The sequence below is a fragment of the Petromyzon marinus genome, chromosome 17 (genome assembly GCF_048934315.1).
Source record: "Petromyzon marinus isolate PM22_M1 ecotype Great Lakes invasive population chromosome 17, UKy_Petmar_22M1.pri1.0, whole genome shotgun sequence".
In the NCBI taxonomy this organism is placed as follows: domain Eukaryota; kingdom Metazoa; phylum Chordata; class Hyperoartia; order Petromyzontiformes; family Petromyzontidae; genus Petromyzon; species Petromyzon marinus.
In genome coordinates, this window is record NC_133683.1 from 11,321,084 (window position 1) to 11,337,696 (window position 16,613).

Here is a 16,613-nt window from a genome sequence, read left to right on the forward strand (position 1 = left end):
TTTGAGACTAGGCTCTAAAGAAAGCTGTCTCTGGTGTGGACCAATCAGTTTCAAAGACAATGCCTCTACTACTACCAGAGCATGTTTTTGGTTTGCATGTTCGCCACAAGTGTATGTGGTTAATGCAGACATGACTCCTTGCGAAAGGTTTCAGTTTGGTGTTTTAACATCTTGACACAACAGTTTTATTGCCAGAAAGGATAAAACCTATTCTTATACATGTGGGCTGCTGTTCAACGAGCGGTATGGAAAATGCCTTCTCAGTGAAAAAACGCGACGTCAGTTCATGACGTTAGAACATTCCGCCTAATTTCAACTTTGTGTAACTTTGTTTTATTAGTCCTTGATCAGATGTAGAGTAGGTGGAGATTTTATTTTTTTACTCTGTAATGTTTTTATACGACATTCTTTTGGTTAGTGGATATCGATGATGATGATGATGTGTGGGAGAGAAATAAAAACGTGGACCGCATGGTGGTTCATTGTCCGTGCCGTGTTTCACTGACCTGAGATGCACATTACGCACCACATGCCAGCCAGCCAGCAAATCTTATTTTTGCTGGTTTTCCTTTTGTCATTTTGGTGATCCAGGCCACTCTCTTGCCATTAACATTCATCCTGGTGTCTTGAGTTATCACCCAGTTAAACAAAATAAACTTGAATAGTTAGCATTGAATGATTCATCCTGGTGTCTTGAGTTATCACCCAGTTAAACAAAATAAACTTGAATAGTCAGCATTGAATGATTCATCCTGGTGTCTTGAGTTATCACCCAGTTAAACAAAATAAACTTGAATAGTCAGCATTGAATGATTCGTCCTGGTGTCTTGAGTTATCACCCAGTTAAACAAAATAAACTTGAATAGTCAGCATTGAATGATTTCACACCTATTTTTGACACGAAAAATCGTGTCAAAAGAAATGTCACATACTTGTTGCCTACTTTCGGTCTTGTTTGTGTAATTAGCCTTAAGGAATGTTTTTATTTGCATGAATGTTCAATCCTTATCACTCATTATTTAATGTGTGTCATGAATGGATTTTAATGGATGAGTTGTTTCGTGACAAATTGACAACAAGTTGAACAACAGACAGGAGGTGGCGTTACTGATACACATAATATAATGCGTGCGTCATGAATGTAAGAATGTGTTTAAGTCGGGGGTGGGCAAATTTTTTGACTCGCGTGCCACAATGGGTTCTAAAATTTGACAGAGAGGCCAGGCCAGGAACAGATGGATGGAGTGTTTGTGTGAACTAATATAAATGACATGTAAAAATCATTACATGAAAGGATTTGGCCTTTAACAGGTAGCAAAGCATTTATTTGCAAGGCAATTTAACAAATTGCACGAACATGAACAATACAAAAACATGTAACTCCCGGTCAAAGTGCGCCATCTAATGGGGAAATGGGGGCATTACAGGAGAAAGGTAAAATAAAATTTAATAATATTTGGAGTTCAGCGGCCCGGATTCAAAAGCCCAACGGGCCGTACTTTACCCATGTCTGGTTTAAGTGGACGAGTCGTTTCGTATCTAACAAGTTGAACAATATGTACGAGGTAGCTTGTGTTGCCTCCGAAACGTGATTTGATTTGATATTTATTTATGATTATTATTTTACCTACGTGACTTTACCTAAAGAACCAAAGAGTATGGATCATTGCAGTCACGAAGACTTCAAATCTAGAATTTGCCTTTTTATATATGGAGACAATTGCTGATACTCCCACACATCGCATTCGTGAAATATAATTCCACCGAGAAAGTTTAAGTTGATTTCGTCTCATGAGAAGGTTTGTTGGGTTAGATCGTGGAAATGTGTCGTACGTACACGGACCTCCATGATTAATATTGGTCGTGAAAGCCGACATTAAATGTATCTCATTTGCAAGTCTACCAGTGCAGGTAATTTTACAATTCTGACCCCGGTGCTAGGACATAATGTGAATGGCGTCAGGATAGCGTTCACGTGCCACACATCTTTAACGTCGAAAGTGTGACGCATGTCGAATAAGAGACTTGAAGAAATCCAGTCGTGGTGATATTAATAGATTGCCCCTACCAATAGCAATGTGGCTGTCCTACCACTGACTAACAACAGTCCCAGAGTCCCACCACCGGCCGAGAGTCCCACCACTGGCCCAGAGTCCCACCACTGGCCCAGAGCCCCACCACTGGCCCAGAGTCCCACCACTGGTCCAGAGCCCCACCACTGGCCCAGAGTCCCACCACTGGCCCAGAGTCCCACCACTGGCCCAGAGTCCCACCACTGGCCCAGAGTCCCACCACTGGCCCAGAGCCCCACCACTTGCCCAGAGTCCCACCACTGGCCCAGAGCCCCACCACTGGCCCAGAGTCCCACCACTGGCCCAGAGTCCCATCACTGGCCCAAAGTCCCACCACTGGCCCAGAGTCCCACCACTGGCCCAGAGTCCCACCACTGGCCCAGAGTCCCACCACCGGCCCGCACAGCATCCCGGCCCTGACAAGGACAGCGGGTCGAGGGGGTCCAGGGTCCTATCGAGCTGCTGGTCTTCGTTCTTTGTCTTCAACTGGTCCCAGATCGGCTGGGGAGGTCCCCTTTTATGCCCCTTGCCTATTGAGGGGTGGGGCTGCGAGGGATCCTGAGCCCCCAGCAGCCCCCCCCCCCCCGTTGGGGGCGCCAAGGGGCTTAGCTGTCTGGGGATCCTGAGCCCCCAGCAGCCCCTCCCCTCTTGGGCTGGTGCTGCAGCCCCTCCCCTGATGGTACGAGGTACCGTTCCAGCTATGGTGTTTCACAGAGATGTGGTTCGAGCGCTAAAATCTGACAACTGTATTACGTTGGAACAAATTCATTTTGATAAAATATGAATGCCTGTCAAGTGTCAGTCTCTTGAGAAAACTGTGGATTGTACCGAGACAGTGAATGTTTTACCACACATGCAAATGAATGGCATGTTCAGTTTGAGGTGTTTTATTGTTACACGTAACACGCAATACCTTTTACACTCCTTTTGAGAACAGCACAATGTACCGTCTTAAACACAATACATTTATGCCAAAATACAGTGGAATGCATACATTGATATACACTTAGGAAGAAACATTGATAAGGATTATTCCTGAGATAAATTAATTCACTGAGGTCGGATGTTAACTCACCCGTGATCATCTCTCAATAATAATAATGTACTTATTTCCCAGGCGAGGCCACGCTGATTAAAAGCAGAAACCGCCCAAAACGTTTTGGGAACCATTCTTGCTCCGTACCAACGTGAGGTTTCCCGATATTGTAATGCTGCTCTTATCCAGTGGCAGGAGCTTTTCAGTGCACAGGCGGTGCAACTGCACTCAGGGCCCCAGGGGGCCAAAGGCGCCCCCGCACAGTAAACATGGAACCTTGGGCCAACGGGTCCACCACATGCTAACGTTGACTCAACGTTGGCATATTTACTGGGCAGGCACGTGGGCCACACTGATATGGGACATTTCAATACTTGGAGCCAAAGTGACCCATTGCCACCACACTACGCCACTGCTTATATCCACATTCACCTGTGGCCGAGGTGAGGTGAGCACGACGAATGCTGTCGTGATGGTGCAGGGGGCCAAAGGTGCCCCACACAGGAGGGAATGTGGTCACACAAGACGGCTGTGTAGTGCATGTACACACACTGTGCGCACACATGGCATACATCTATAATATGGCAGTCACGCAGCATGTACCATACTGCATCATGAGCAGCACCAGTGCATCAGACCCATGAGTCGAGGGTGAGAGAGCCCCAAATCATTTGGGCGGGGTGAATGCCATACGCTGTGCCCCTTCAATAACATCTCCATACAGCCACTTGGCTACTTGACAAGGAACAACATGGATGCTTGCCCCATAAACTTCTAAACTAAAAAAAATAATCTATTTTTACCAGGATATGCCCACTGAGCTATATAACTCTTTTTCAGAAGAGACCTGGCCACAAATGATATCCCAATTAAGTGGCTTGTGTGGAAATTTATAGCAGCCAAATACCCAATGCATGTTTCTAAATGTAGAGGTAAAAATCGGACAACCCAAAGAAAAAATAAATGTGTCAGAGTTGGACTTCAACCCACGACCTTCTGCATCCCCTGCATTCCGGGCGAGGCAATTAGCATCTCGCCACCGCGGCACCCCCAGTAACAGTTTCAATGCGCCTGTGTCGACTACTTCATATTGCCTGACCACATATTGCCTGACCACAGGACGTTTGTAATGCTCATCAATTCATGCTGCTGGTGAGAAGAACAACCATGTACACGTGGCATCATCATGATACCGACGTCTCACATCCAGGACTTTAGCCGTGTGCAACATTGAAATCAATTCGTAATCGCACTCATTTGTATCTCCTCTCTCCTCCGTGGATAAATGTGACAGACAACTGGTACAGATGTAAACTCGCTCATGCCCGAGGCGACCAGGGTTTGTGTGTAAATACAGCGCTATGGACGATAAGAATTCTCGTTTGAACCCGTTCAACGGAGTTTTTCAACGTACAATAATTTCCCTTCGTTTGTACAAACGAAAAGTTTCATGTAGTAAAGCAGTCGCACCTCGAGAGTACCCATATACAGGTCATTCATCACTCTCACTACACAGCAAATTCCACCACGCCGCGCTTGAGTCAGCCATTTGACTGCAAGTCAATCAGATCGTCGTCGGCTTCGTCATCACCAACAGCCTCCTGGCTCTGTCCTGGATCCGTCCGCTCCGCGTCATGGGGACTCGGCTCTTTCACTTTGACCTCCGCGCCATTCCCTTCGCCCTTGTCTCCGTTCTCGCCATCGCTGCCCGCGTCCCCGTCGCCCGCACAGGGCGCGCTGGTGTGCCCAGCGCTGAGCTGGCGCAGCACGAGGCGGCGGTACACGCCGCCCTGGTGCGCCAACAGCGCGTCGTGGGTACCACGCTCCACGATCTGGCCCTTGTCCACCACGACCACCTGCACAGGGGAATGTGATGGGGGGGCGGCACATCGCAGGTTTAAAGGAGACGCACCCGAGAAACAAGCAGAGGAATTGTACATGCAAAAGGTGATTTAAGGACGGCAGAAGACTGAATTGTAACCATCATGCCTTGCATGTCACGTGACGTCTCCATGCTGTGTGTAATCCCCATGGCCTGTGTCAAACAACCCAATCAAACGAGTCAAACCTATGGCCATATTGCTTTAGACAGCAGCAGTGCGTGAGTGCATCATTCCTGGAAGCAGAATGTTGCGTGCACCCACGCTCATGAATTGTGAAAAGATAGATACATTTTTAAGGGCTACAAGTCAGCAACTGGATGACACCGGATTTATCCTTGTTGGAAATATAGTATAGCCATCATAGCCTACCATTCATTCATTCCTTCGTCACATACGTAACGTGCACAATACAAACCTCACAGGGACATTCAGAGGCGCGCGAGGATAACATTCACAGAGGAAAGTCTGAAGATTCTGAGATAAGGTCAACACCGACGCCAATGCACGCAGCGAGAGGGGGAAGGAAGGCGTGAACTCCGGCATTCACCTCGTCTGTGATTCAGAGCTGGGGGGATGGGGGGGGGAAGGCGGGCTTGGCATGGTGGAGATGTGACAGCGTCACCTGTGAAGCGCTGCGCACGGTAGAGAGGCGGTGGGCAATGACGAGCACGGTCCGATCCTGCATCGCTCGGTCGATCGCCTCCTGCACCAGGTGCTCGCTCTCCGCGTCCAGGGCACTCGTCGCCTGCGATCGACACACGGACGACGGAACGAAGCCACGGGCTGTGTGAAAGGACCGTGCGGGTTTGAGGACAGCGCTGGGGAGGCAGTGCCGTGGACGCGACGATGCTGCGAAAATGCAGAGCAAGGAAAAACGGTAGAGTGGGGAGACGGAAGGGCAAAGAAATTAGTGTCGGTTGAGTAAGCACAAAAAGACAGCAGGAGTGAATAGGGGTACAAGAAAACAGGACAAACCATACAACGGTGCACAAAAGGGAGAGCAAATAAAACACAATGCAGAGAAGACACCGATTATCAAATCTGTGCTATGCAGAAGGGTGATTGTCTGAAACGTCACCAATGATATCTTTTATATTAAAAGCCCGCACAGTGTTATTATTGATGAGTGTGTCGAGTGTTCTCGTTTATTGTTCTTGTGCATCACTGCCAAAGCAGCTGAAGCAAATAATTTGTTGCATTATTTTTACGACCAAATTATCTTGAAACGTATCTCTTTAGCTCTGAGATGTTACAGAGGGGCTAAACCAACTAAGTTACTTGAGAATGGCAGTCTGCCTGGGAATACCAGGTGTTTGCATGGGCTGATAGGCATTTGAAAAATTGGCCAGAGAACATAAAATGCTTATCCCTAGTGTACACAAATAAGTGCTCACTAACAGCACCTGCCCCGAGAGTAAATGTGACTTGATGTGTTGCCAACAGCTCCAACGAACCTCATCGAGTAGCAGCAGGACTGGGTTCATGATGAGCGCCCGAGCGATGGCGATCCTTTGCTTCTGACCCCCAGAGAGTCGCACTCCGCGTTCTCCCACCAACGTTTCATAACCCTCCTGATGAGAAAGACAGTGGTTACACAGCCTCCACAGTCACCACACGGTCTCCGCAGTCACCACATAGAATCACGGTAAAACCATCTGTGGGATGGTGTTCTCTCTGCCCATATGTCTGTCTCCCCGCTCTGCATTTATGTTTCTCAAAAATGTTCCGTCTCGCTTTTTCTGGGTCTCTTTCTGTGTCTCTTTGTTGATCTTTTTCTCTCGTTCCAGTCTTCAAATTATTGGTAACCCTGATACATAATCAGCGTCCCTTACAGCTGTGCGACCCGGGTGGCAGTGCTGATCACCCACACCTAAAGCCTAGCCTGGATCTACATAATGTGGCAGTTCAAATCCGGTCCAAAAAAAAAAAGGTAAAAAAAACACTTTTTAAAGGCACACACTTTTATTTGCACTCAAAAGTAGACAATACATATTTTTTTACCACAGAATTAATCAAATTTGATGTGCTGAATAAAAGTGGGTGGCTTGCATAGAGCAAATTAAGCATATCGAAAAGAAACTGTGAAAACTATTTAAACTTTAATTATTTTATCAGGTAATGCCCACTTGAGCAATATACAGTGAGGGAAACAAGTATTTGAGCCCCTGCTGATTTTGTACGTTTGCCCACTGACAAATAAATGATCAGTCTATAATTTTAATGCTAGGTTTATTTGAACAGTGAGAGACAGAATAACAACAAAATCCAGAAAAACGCATGTCAAAAATGTTATCAATTGATTTGCATTTTAGTGAGGGAAATAAGTATTTGACCCCCTCTCAATCAGAAAGATTTCTGGCTCCCAGGTGTCTTTTATACAGAAAACGAGCTGAGATTAGGAGCACACTCTTAAAGGGAGTGCTCCTAATCTCAGCTTGTTACCTGTATAAAAGACACCTGTCCACAGAAGCAATCAATCAGATTCCAAACTCTCCACCATGGCCAAGACCAAAGAGCTCTCCAAGGATGTCAGGAACAAGATTGTAGACCTACACAAGGCTGGAATGGGCTACAAGACCATTGCCAAGCAGCTTGGTGAGAAGGTGACAAGAGTTGGTGCGATTATTCGCAAATGGAAGAAACATAAAAAGAACTGTCAATCTCCCTCGGCCTGGGGCTCCATGCAAGATCTCACCTCGTGGAGTTGCAATGATCATGAGAACGGTGAGGAATCAGCCCAGAACTACACGGGAGGATCTTGCCAATGATCTCAAGGCAGTTGGGATCATAGTCACCAAGAAAACAATTGGTAACACACTACAACGTGCAGGACTGAAATCCTGCAGCGCCCGCAAGGTCCCCCTGCTCAAGAAAGCACATATACATGCCCGTCTAAAGTTTGCCAATGAACATCTGAATGATTCAGAGGACAACTGGGTGAAAGTGTTGTGGTCAGATGAGACCAAAATGGAGCTCTTTGGCATCAACTCAACTCGCCGTGTTTGGAGGAGGAGGAATGCTGCCTATGACCCCAAGAACACCATCCCCACCGTCAAACATGGAGGTGGAAACATTATGCTTTTGGGGTGTTTTTCTGCTAAGGGGACAGGACAACTTCACCGCATCAAAGGGACGATGGACGGGGCCATGTACCATCAAATCTTGGGTGAGAACCTCCTTCCCTCAGCCAGGGCATTGAAAATGGGTCGTGGATGGGTATTCCAGCATGACAATGACCCAAAACACACGGCCAAGGCAACAAAGGATTGGCTCAAGAAGAAGCACATTAAGGTCCTGGAGTGGCCTAGCCAGTCTCCAGACCTTAATCCAATAGAAAATCTGTGGAGGGAGCTGAAGGTTCGAGTTGCCAAACGTCAGCCTCGAAACCTTAATGACTTGGAGAATATCTGCAAAGAGGAGTGGGACAAAATCCCTCCTGAGATGTGTGCAAACCTGGTGGCCAACTACAAGAAACGTCTGACCTCTGTGATTGCCAACAAGGGTTTTGCCACCAAGTACTAAGTCATGTTTTGCAGAGGGGTCAAATACTTACTTTCCTCATTAAAATGCAAATCAATTTATAACATTTTTGACATGCGTTTTTATGGATTTTTTTTGTTATTCTGCCTCTCACTGTTCAAATAAACCTACCATTAAAATTATAGACTGATCATTTCTTTGTCAGTGGGCAAACGTACAAAATCAGCAGGGGATCAAATACTTTCTTCCCTCACTGTAGCTCTTTTTCAGAAGCGACCTGGTCAGAAATGATAGCCCAATGAAGTGGCTAATCACGTGGAAATTTAAAGCAGCCAAATACTCAAAGCACATGTTTCTAAATGTGGAGGGAAAACCCAGAGGACATGGAGAAACAATTCACACGAGCACGGGGATAGAGATACGCAAACTCCAAATATACAGCAGGCATCGGGTGTACAACTGTTAAGAACAGCATCACTATAACCCTCAACGCCTATGAACAAATCGCCCAGACTTGGAATGCACCTGATCTGGTCAGACCTCGAAAACAAATGAGATCTGAGCTTGGGCAGTGCCTGAATGTGTGCACACCATGCACAAACAAGTTGTCCTAGGGCCGCCGGGGGCCACGTTGTGTTTAAATGCAGTTGTACTTGCCAAGAGTGCGTCTGCGAGTCAGTTTGAACCCACTACACCTTTACCAATCCGCACTGACCAGCCGCGGTGAAGTATGGTCAAAGGGCCTCCACAACCAGCACAAAAAGTCTCTATGCTCCTACGGGCATTGTGCGGTGCTCATCTCCACCAGTGGAAATTCCACATTCCCATGGCAGGGGCCATATTTAACCACTGACAACTTCGCACGAAGTGGTACCTATATTATGACCCTGTAGAAATGACAATGATGACTTGTCTATGTCAACCATTGACTCTACAATAAATGAAAGCATGCGCATTGCTATATAACAGTCTAGGTAATCAAAGGTTGATAACACGCAGCACGACTATTACAATTAGAATAACGATCACCCCCGTTTGTAAAGTAGTGAAATTAAATTTCGTACAAGGCGATACGTATAGCGTATGGAAGACGGCAAGACACATGTGGACTGAAATGCTATAACAATGCGTGCATATCCACAATAGTGCATATCGCAACACCGTATTCAACGTGCACTGATTTATCAGTTTAATTTAGCATTCATATCAACAATTATAATTAGAACATTTTTGCCAATTGAAATAGCGATAGCATTAGGGCATTTAATTCAAAGTCACGATTACGGTTCTCGGCTGCTCGCTCAACTTCAGCATAACCATGTTGCTCTCAGAGCATCGGAAGGGGCATGGCAAAGCAAATCTTCTTCCACGCGTTTGTCCCACTAATGTGGGGTCAGCTGTCCTTGCCAACTTTCTCCATGCCGCCCTGTACTTCGCCATTTCTATTTACGCTCCTCCGGCCACCATGTTCCGATCACACCACATCGTCCCACCTCTTCTTCTGCCTTCCTCTTGATCTCTTTCCTACCACTTGCATCGCTTGCACCTTCTAACCCACATCATTTCCCTGTCGTCTCTCAACATGACCGAACCACAGCAGCCTTTTCTCTCTCATCTTCTCTGTGATTTCCACCACCTTGAGTCTCCTCTCTCACTTCTCCATTTCTCAGCCTGTCCTTCATTGTTAAACCCAACATCCACCGCAACATCCCCATCTCTGTCACTGCCGTAGCTTGATCCTCCGTCTTTCTTGTGCCCCTGTACTTGGCCCCATAAAACAGCATCGGCCTCACTACCGTCGTGAACACTTTTCCCTTCGACCAAATTGGGAACCTCTTGTCGCACACCACACCAGTAATCTCTCACCATTTCAGCCATCCAGCCCTTCTTATTGTTCTCACCTCTCCTTCTCGTGATCCATCGGCACACATCGTTACAGCCAGGTACTTAAACTCGTCTGTCTTCATTAACTGGTCACTTCTAATTTGCAATCCTTCTGCATTATTGCCAATGAAACATGCCACCATGTACTCCATCTTTGTTCGACTGATCCTCGACCCATTCCCTTCAATCTTTTGCGCCCAGATTTTGAAATCATCTTCCACTACCCCTCTCTGCTTTCACTACACAGCACAATATGTGCAAACAGCATACACCAGGAGGGCTCCCTCTGAATACCTCTCGTCAGTGTGTCCAGCACCAGGATGAACAGAAAGGGACTCGGGGCGGAACCTTGCTCCACTCCCGCTTGGACATTAAAGCTCTCCGACACTCGACAGCTGCTTCGCACGTGCATTTTCCCTCCTTCATACATATCCTGGATTAGCCGGAAATATACCTCAGGAATACCTCTTCTTCTTCTTCTCATACACCACCAGGTGAGCTCTCTAGGCACCCTGTTGTACGCTTTCTATAGATCAATAAACACCATATGCAGGTCCTGTTTCTTCCCTCTGTACTTCTCCATCAATACTCTCAGTGCAAAGATTGCATCCATTGTTGACCTTACCTGTCTGAATACAAACTGACTCTTGCCAATATCCACCGGCTTCCTCAGTCTCCTTTCTATGATCCTTTCCCAGAGTCTCGTGGTATTGGTCATCATTGCTATTCATCAGTAATTCCAACACTCTTGTACATCACCTTTCCCTTTAAAGACGGGAACCAATGTACTCTCTCTCCATGCATCCCGGCATTTTCTTCTCCATACAGATTTTCCCAAACAAGCACATCAAAATTTCAACACCCGTCTCTCCCATTCATTTTAACACATTAATTGGAATCTCATCTGGCCCCACTGATTTTGATGTTTCATACTCCCCAGAGCCTCCACCACCTCTTACCTGGTTAGAGTCTCTGCAGCTACTTAAATTATTTGATGTTCCTGAACCATTTCGCGTCTTTGGTTTTTCACATTCAGCAACTTCTCAAAGTACTCTTGCCATCTCTCTCACCTATATCTCATCCAAGATTGTTCATCCTTTGCTTTTCTTAACAAGATTCACATGGTCAATGTCCCTGGTCTTTCTCTCTCTCTCTCTGGCTCTTGCCACATGGTGTATACCATCTTCTTGCCTTCTTTGCCATCGAGCTTCTGGTAGAGGTGTGCAAACTCTGTTGTTTTTGCCATTGCTACCACACTAGCTTTGCCTCTCTTCTCACTGCCAGGTATCCATCCAGATGGTCATTCTCTCTCGTGTTCTGACATTTCGTGTTGCCTTTGCACTTCATCACTCCACCACCATGTTTCCTGCTGTTGCATGTCTTCCTTTGCTCACTCCCACTGTACTAACTGCTGCTTTCAGCATTCCACTCGTCAGTTGCCATATTTCATTCCCGATCGCCCGAGGCCTTACGCTTTTTAAGTTCTCCACAGCTTGCCTGCAGAAGTGTTCCTTCCCGTTGTTTAGTCGCCACCACTCCGCGTTGCTACTAGAGTTCTTTGTCTCGCCTTCCTATTCCTAACTAATTTCACTATGCAATCTGCCACCAGCAGTCTGTTGGACAGTCATACACTCTCTAGGGATAGACAGACAGACAAAAAATGACGTTTATAGGTAAGATAGGCACCCCAACAATAACAGCTGCTCTGATTGGCAAGAGGTTTCCCCTCATAGCTGGGCACAGCCATTCGTGATTTAAAATAGGGGGCGGACAGTATGAGTATTAATTACGGAAGAATGTAAAAAAACATAAAGAGGTGCAGGATTGGTGGGACCTGGACCTTTTTCAACGGTTTTACTTCACTTGACTCCAATGTTTGTCGTGGTCAAATCTTGTAATCAAAATTTAGTCGACTTCCTGTTGTCCAACGAATTCCAAAATTTGCACACGTACTCAGATCCGGTGACAATGCGTGCCTGTATCAAAATCGGCATCAATTAATCAATTAATTGGCTCTTTTAAAGCAATTAACATTTTGTATGGACGGCTTATTCATGACACCACGATCCCTAAACTCTGGAATCGCCTCGCCCAAGAAGCAGGCGCCACGTGTCTCTTGTGATCAAGATGTCATCCACTTCCCGTTGTCCAATCGAGTTATTTTCTTTTTAGTACACTTTAAAATAAAACCGTTGTTTTAAAAAAAAAAAATTTAAGGAGTTTTTTTTTAAATGAAATCTTAAATTAATCACGCGAGACCAGTCTGTGTAGAAAATGTCAGCTCGTTGGGCTCCGTAGATCCGAAGATATTAAGTGTTAGAGATTTTAAATAATATAAACATACACCAGGACAAGTTCAACGAAGTGTGTAAAAAAAAATAGACCTCTGTCGATTCACCTCTAAAACCCCATCTCACCAGCCCCAGCAAAGAGCGCAGCCATCACAGCTTTCAAAATTTTCTGGTGGACGCGCTAACTACTACTGGCGGGCTTCAGTGCACGGGGCCCAGAGCAGTTGCACTGCCTGCGTACTCGACAGCTACTCCACTATGCGGAGTCCTTGTGCGCGTTCAAGCTTAGCTTGAAATGCGTAGGAAATGCTACTGGAAGATAGCCCGACGCCATGGTGGAATCTAAATGTAATTTCATTTAGTTTGCAAATGAAACAGACCATTGCCGTTTTTCATTATTCATTAACCACAATCACCATACTCAGCACAAGGTAAATTTTGCGTGACTCTGTGTTTGTTGATTGTTACCTCGAAGGATAAGATGAAGTCGTGCGCATTCGCTTGCTTTGCAGCCTCCACCACCTGTCTCGCACAGTTGAGCAGATGGATGAAACATGCCGAATAAACAGCATTCACGGTCACAAATTCTGGACGTCAATCATTGTCATTGTTTGTTCGTATTTGCCCGCAGGCATGCAGAATGAACGGTAAATGGTAAACGTCTCGCCTCCTCAAAAGTGGCCTCGCGACCGTAGGAGATATTCTTGTGGATCGTGGTCGCGAAGAGCACGGGCTCCTGGCTCACGACGGCCATGGTCTGACGGAACCACTGGGGGTCCAGCTCCCGCAAGTCTGTCCCTCCTGCACTCGCACGAGTGTCCACAGCTCAGCGGGTTCCGTGGCGGCCAGACGAAGCAATGCAGCTCACCGCTATACGTAGCCATTATCGCAAGGCGGAGTTCGTCCCCCTGTTAACCCTTTCACGTACGTCATCGGAACGGAATCGGAAGGGAAAAGGCCATGCGGGGCGGCGTGTAGCGCGGTCCGTCACCAACTAGCTATCGTTGAGTGCGGCCGTGTCGCTACGATTCCCCGTGGCGAGTACAATGTCTGTAAAAACAGCGGCGCTATGCCTCTCGAAATAAAACGAACGCTAACCGCTTGCGCATTCCAAGATTCAGACGTCTAGGGAAAGGGTGAAGGATTAAGAGGTGGTAGTGTGGTTCAGGCATTCGAGGTGACGAGTCAGCACCGCTAGCGATCCTATGATGGTATTTGGATTCCAGCCACTGAGTTGGGCGCTTAGACCACCGGGCCACCCAGCCTTGCGTGTAAGGATATCTGCTTCTGTTTAAGAATACGAGCCGAGTCGTAAGGCAGCGACATTTAGGCGAAAGTGAGGTCACTGGGGTCACAACAAACAGCCCAGCTTCATGACGCATACCAGGAACTGAAACCACCTCTATGTCCCTGCACACGCTCAAAAGCACCCCATGTGGTGAGACAAGGAGCAGTGGTTACCGAAGATGATGGATCCGGCGCTGGGGTCGTAGAAGCGCTGCAGCAGCGCCACGATCGTCGACTTCCCGCCTCCCGATGGCCCAACGAGTGCCACGACGGTGCCCGGCTCCACCGAGAACGACACGCCCTGGAGCGGCGCCGAGAGACGATCGCTCGCTCGGCCATCACAACCACGCCGCGCCACGCTCGGCCATCACAACCATGCCGCGCCACGCTCGGCCATCACAACCATGCCACGCCACGCTCGGCCATCACAACCACGCCGCGCCACGCTCGTTCGGCCATCACAACCATGCCGCGCCACGCTCGGCCATCACAACCATGCCACGCCACGCTCGTTCACTACAGCCACGCCACGCTCGTTCGGCCATCACAACCATGCCACGCCACGCTCGTTCACTGCAGCCACGCCATGCTCGGCCATCGCAACCACGCCACGCTCGTTCACTACAGCCACGCCACGCCACGCTCGGCCATCACAACCATGCCACGCCACGCTCGTTCACTACAGCCACGCCACGCCACGCTCGGCCATCACAACCATGCCGCGCCACGCTCGGCCATCACAACCATGCCGCGCCACGCTCGGCCATCACAACCATGCCGCGCCACGCTCGTTCACTACAGCCACGCCACGCTCGTTCGGCCATCACAACCATGCCACGCCACGCTCGGCCATCACAACCATGCCACGCCACGCTCGGCCATCACAACCATGCTGCGCCACGCTCGGCCATCACAACCATGCCACGCCACGCTCGTTCACTGCAGCCATTCGATCATTGTCAGTCTGTCACCCTCCTCGTTTCTCTGCTACTGCTACTATCAGACAATAATACGATCGAAGTCCCTAATTCCGATCGGATCATTGGGGTTTATTGGTAATAAATCGGCATTTTGCGACCCCCACTGCCACTCTGTAGCATATTATTACGTGCCAGGGACTCTATGAGATGATAGGACAATAGTCTGAGTCCATATTTGGCAATAAGTAACGGCTAAGCAGTTATGAGTGACTCATACAATTGTGCGCAGTTGCGTATAGGTTACACGACTTCCCTGAAGGCAAACACCTTCAGCGAGCGCGATGCCGATCACACAACGCGGTTCGAATTCGACCCTCGATCAATGACTGCACCATCGCCGCACACGCGTCGAATAAAAAGCAACGGACAAGTCCTTACTTACTAACAGCTATAATTTTTAATTGTTGGAGGGGTTGCCCCCCCCCACCTGAAAATCCTGGCTTCACCATTGGCTACGATCATTACCCACAGCCACCTGCTCATCATTGGTCTGTCACCTCCTAGGTTCTCTGCTACTGCCGCTATCATTTCCACAACCACTCGCTCATTATTGGTCTCTCATCTCTGCCACTATCATTTGGACAACCACTCATTCATCGTCAGTCTGTCACCTACTAGTTTATCTGCCACTGCTTCTGTGATGCCACAGCCAATTGCTCATCATTGGTCTGTCACCTCCTCGGTTCTTTGCTACCGCTACTATTATTACCATTACCACTCGCTTATCATCGATCTGTTGGCTTAGAAAAAAATATGATATGGTGGTGGAAAAGGAATTGTGATGGAAGAGGTGGACAAGCATAAACAGAAACCCCAGTGTACATATATATACATACACACTAAATAAAAGGAGAGGGTTTTGCTGGTCAATAACTGATAAAACAAAGTTAAAGTAGTGCCTTGGTCAATTGAAAATGAGGCAGCACTCATCTCCTGTTTACAGCTCTGAGTCAGTGGTGGAAATTCCACATTCCCTTGTCAGGAATTCGTATCTATGGGAAGACCACTGCTGGCCCCGAAAAAATAAAAAAGGGCTGAGTCGATCCCTGAAGAGGAATTTAACTCGCGGCACTTTAGCCACTGTCCCACCCGTCCAAGACACGAACAGGTCAAGGGGTCAACATATGGGACAGCACCAACCTGCAGAACCGGCGTGTCAGGGCGGGACGGGTAGCAGAAGTGAATGTCGTTGAACGAGACTCCTGCAAATGCAGATACAGTCGACCGTTACAATGTTCACCATTCACAAAGTCACAGTGAGCGATTGAGTGGACCCCTGAGCCGGTAGCAACAATTATACATTCCTATGGTCGGGGCCAGTTCATCTCTGAGATAACTACTGTTCATTTTCATGAAATGCAGTATTCATTTTATTTGCTCTTAGGGGTTGGCTGAAATTATAATAACCTTCCAAATGCAAGCAAAGCACTTGCCAATACACTGCAAATGCCAGAATTCAGGTTACCATGTGTTGCTATAGGGACTTTTTTCTAAATTTGAACACTGAGGTTCGTAAGCCACGTAATGGCTTTGGGTGGCGGTCTCATCTACACACTCAAAGTTTCCCGTGACGCATCGCTTCTGGCAAGGGCTGACAATGCATTCTGCTGTTCGGCCTACCATCTATCCGCAGTCACACTGTGTACTGTATTCTGCGGCCTTGCACTTGTGCGAACAGAAGGCCCTACCGCGCCTGCGAC

At 47.6% G+C, this 16,613-nt stretch overlaps 1 protein-coding gene across 1 annotated transcript in view; it reads right to left on the reverse strand.

Annotated features, from left to right (window-relative positions):
- Positions 1 to 2,943: 2,943 nt before the first annotated feature.
- Positions 2,944 to 16,613, reverse strand: part of LOC116943347 (uncharacterized) — a 39,928-nt gene continuing 26,258 nt past the window's right edge. Inside the window, exons 14-20 of the mRNA XM_032956168.2 lie at positions 16,054 to 16,115; positions 14,108 to 14,234; positions 13,314 to 13,447; positions 13,115 to 13,168; positions 6,446 to 6,562; positions 5,614 to 5,736; positions 2,944 to 4,964 (exon numbers count right to left, since the gene is read on the reverse strand). Of these exons, the coding sequence (XP_032812059.2) occupies positions 4,650 to 4,964; positions 5,614 to 5,736; positions 6,446 to 6,562; positions 13,115 to 13,168; positions 13,314 to 13,447; positions 14,108 to 14,234; positions 16,054 to 16,115 (932 nt within the window). The 3' untranslated portion in view covers positions 2,944 to 4,649. The remainder of the gene's footprint in view (positions 4,965 to 5,613; positions 5,737 to 6,445; positions 6,563 to 13,114; positions 13,169 to 13,313; positions 13,448 to 14,107; positions 14,235 to 16,053; positions 16,116 to 16,613) is intronic.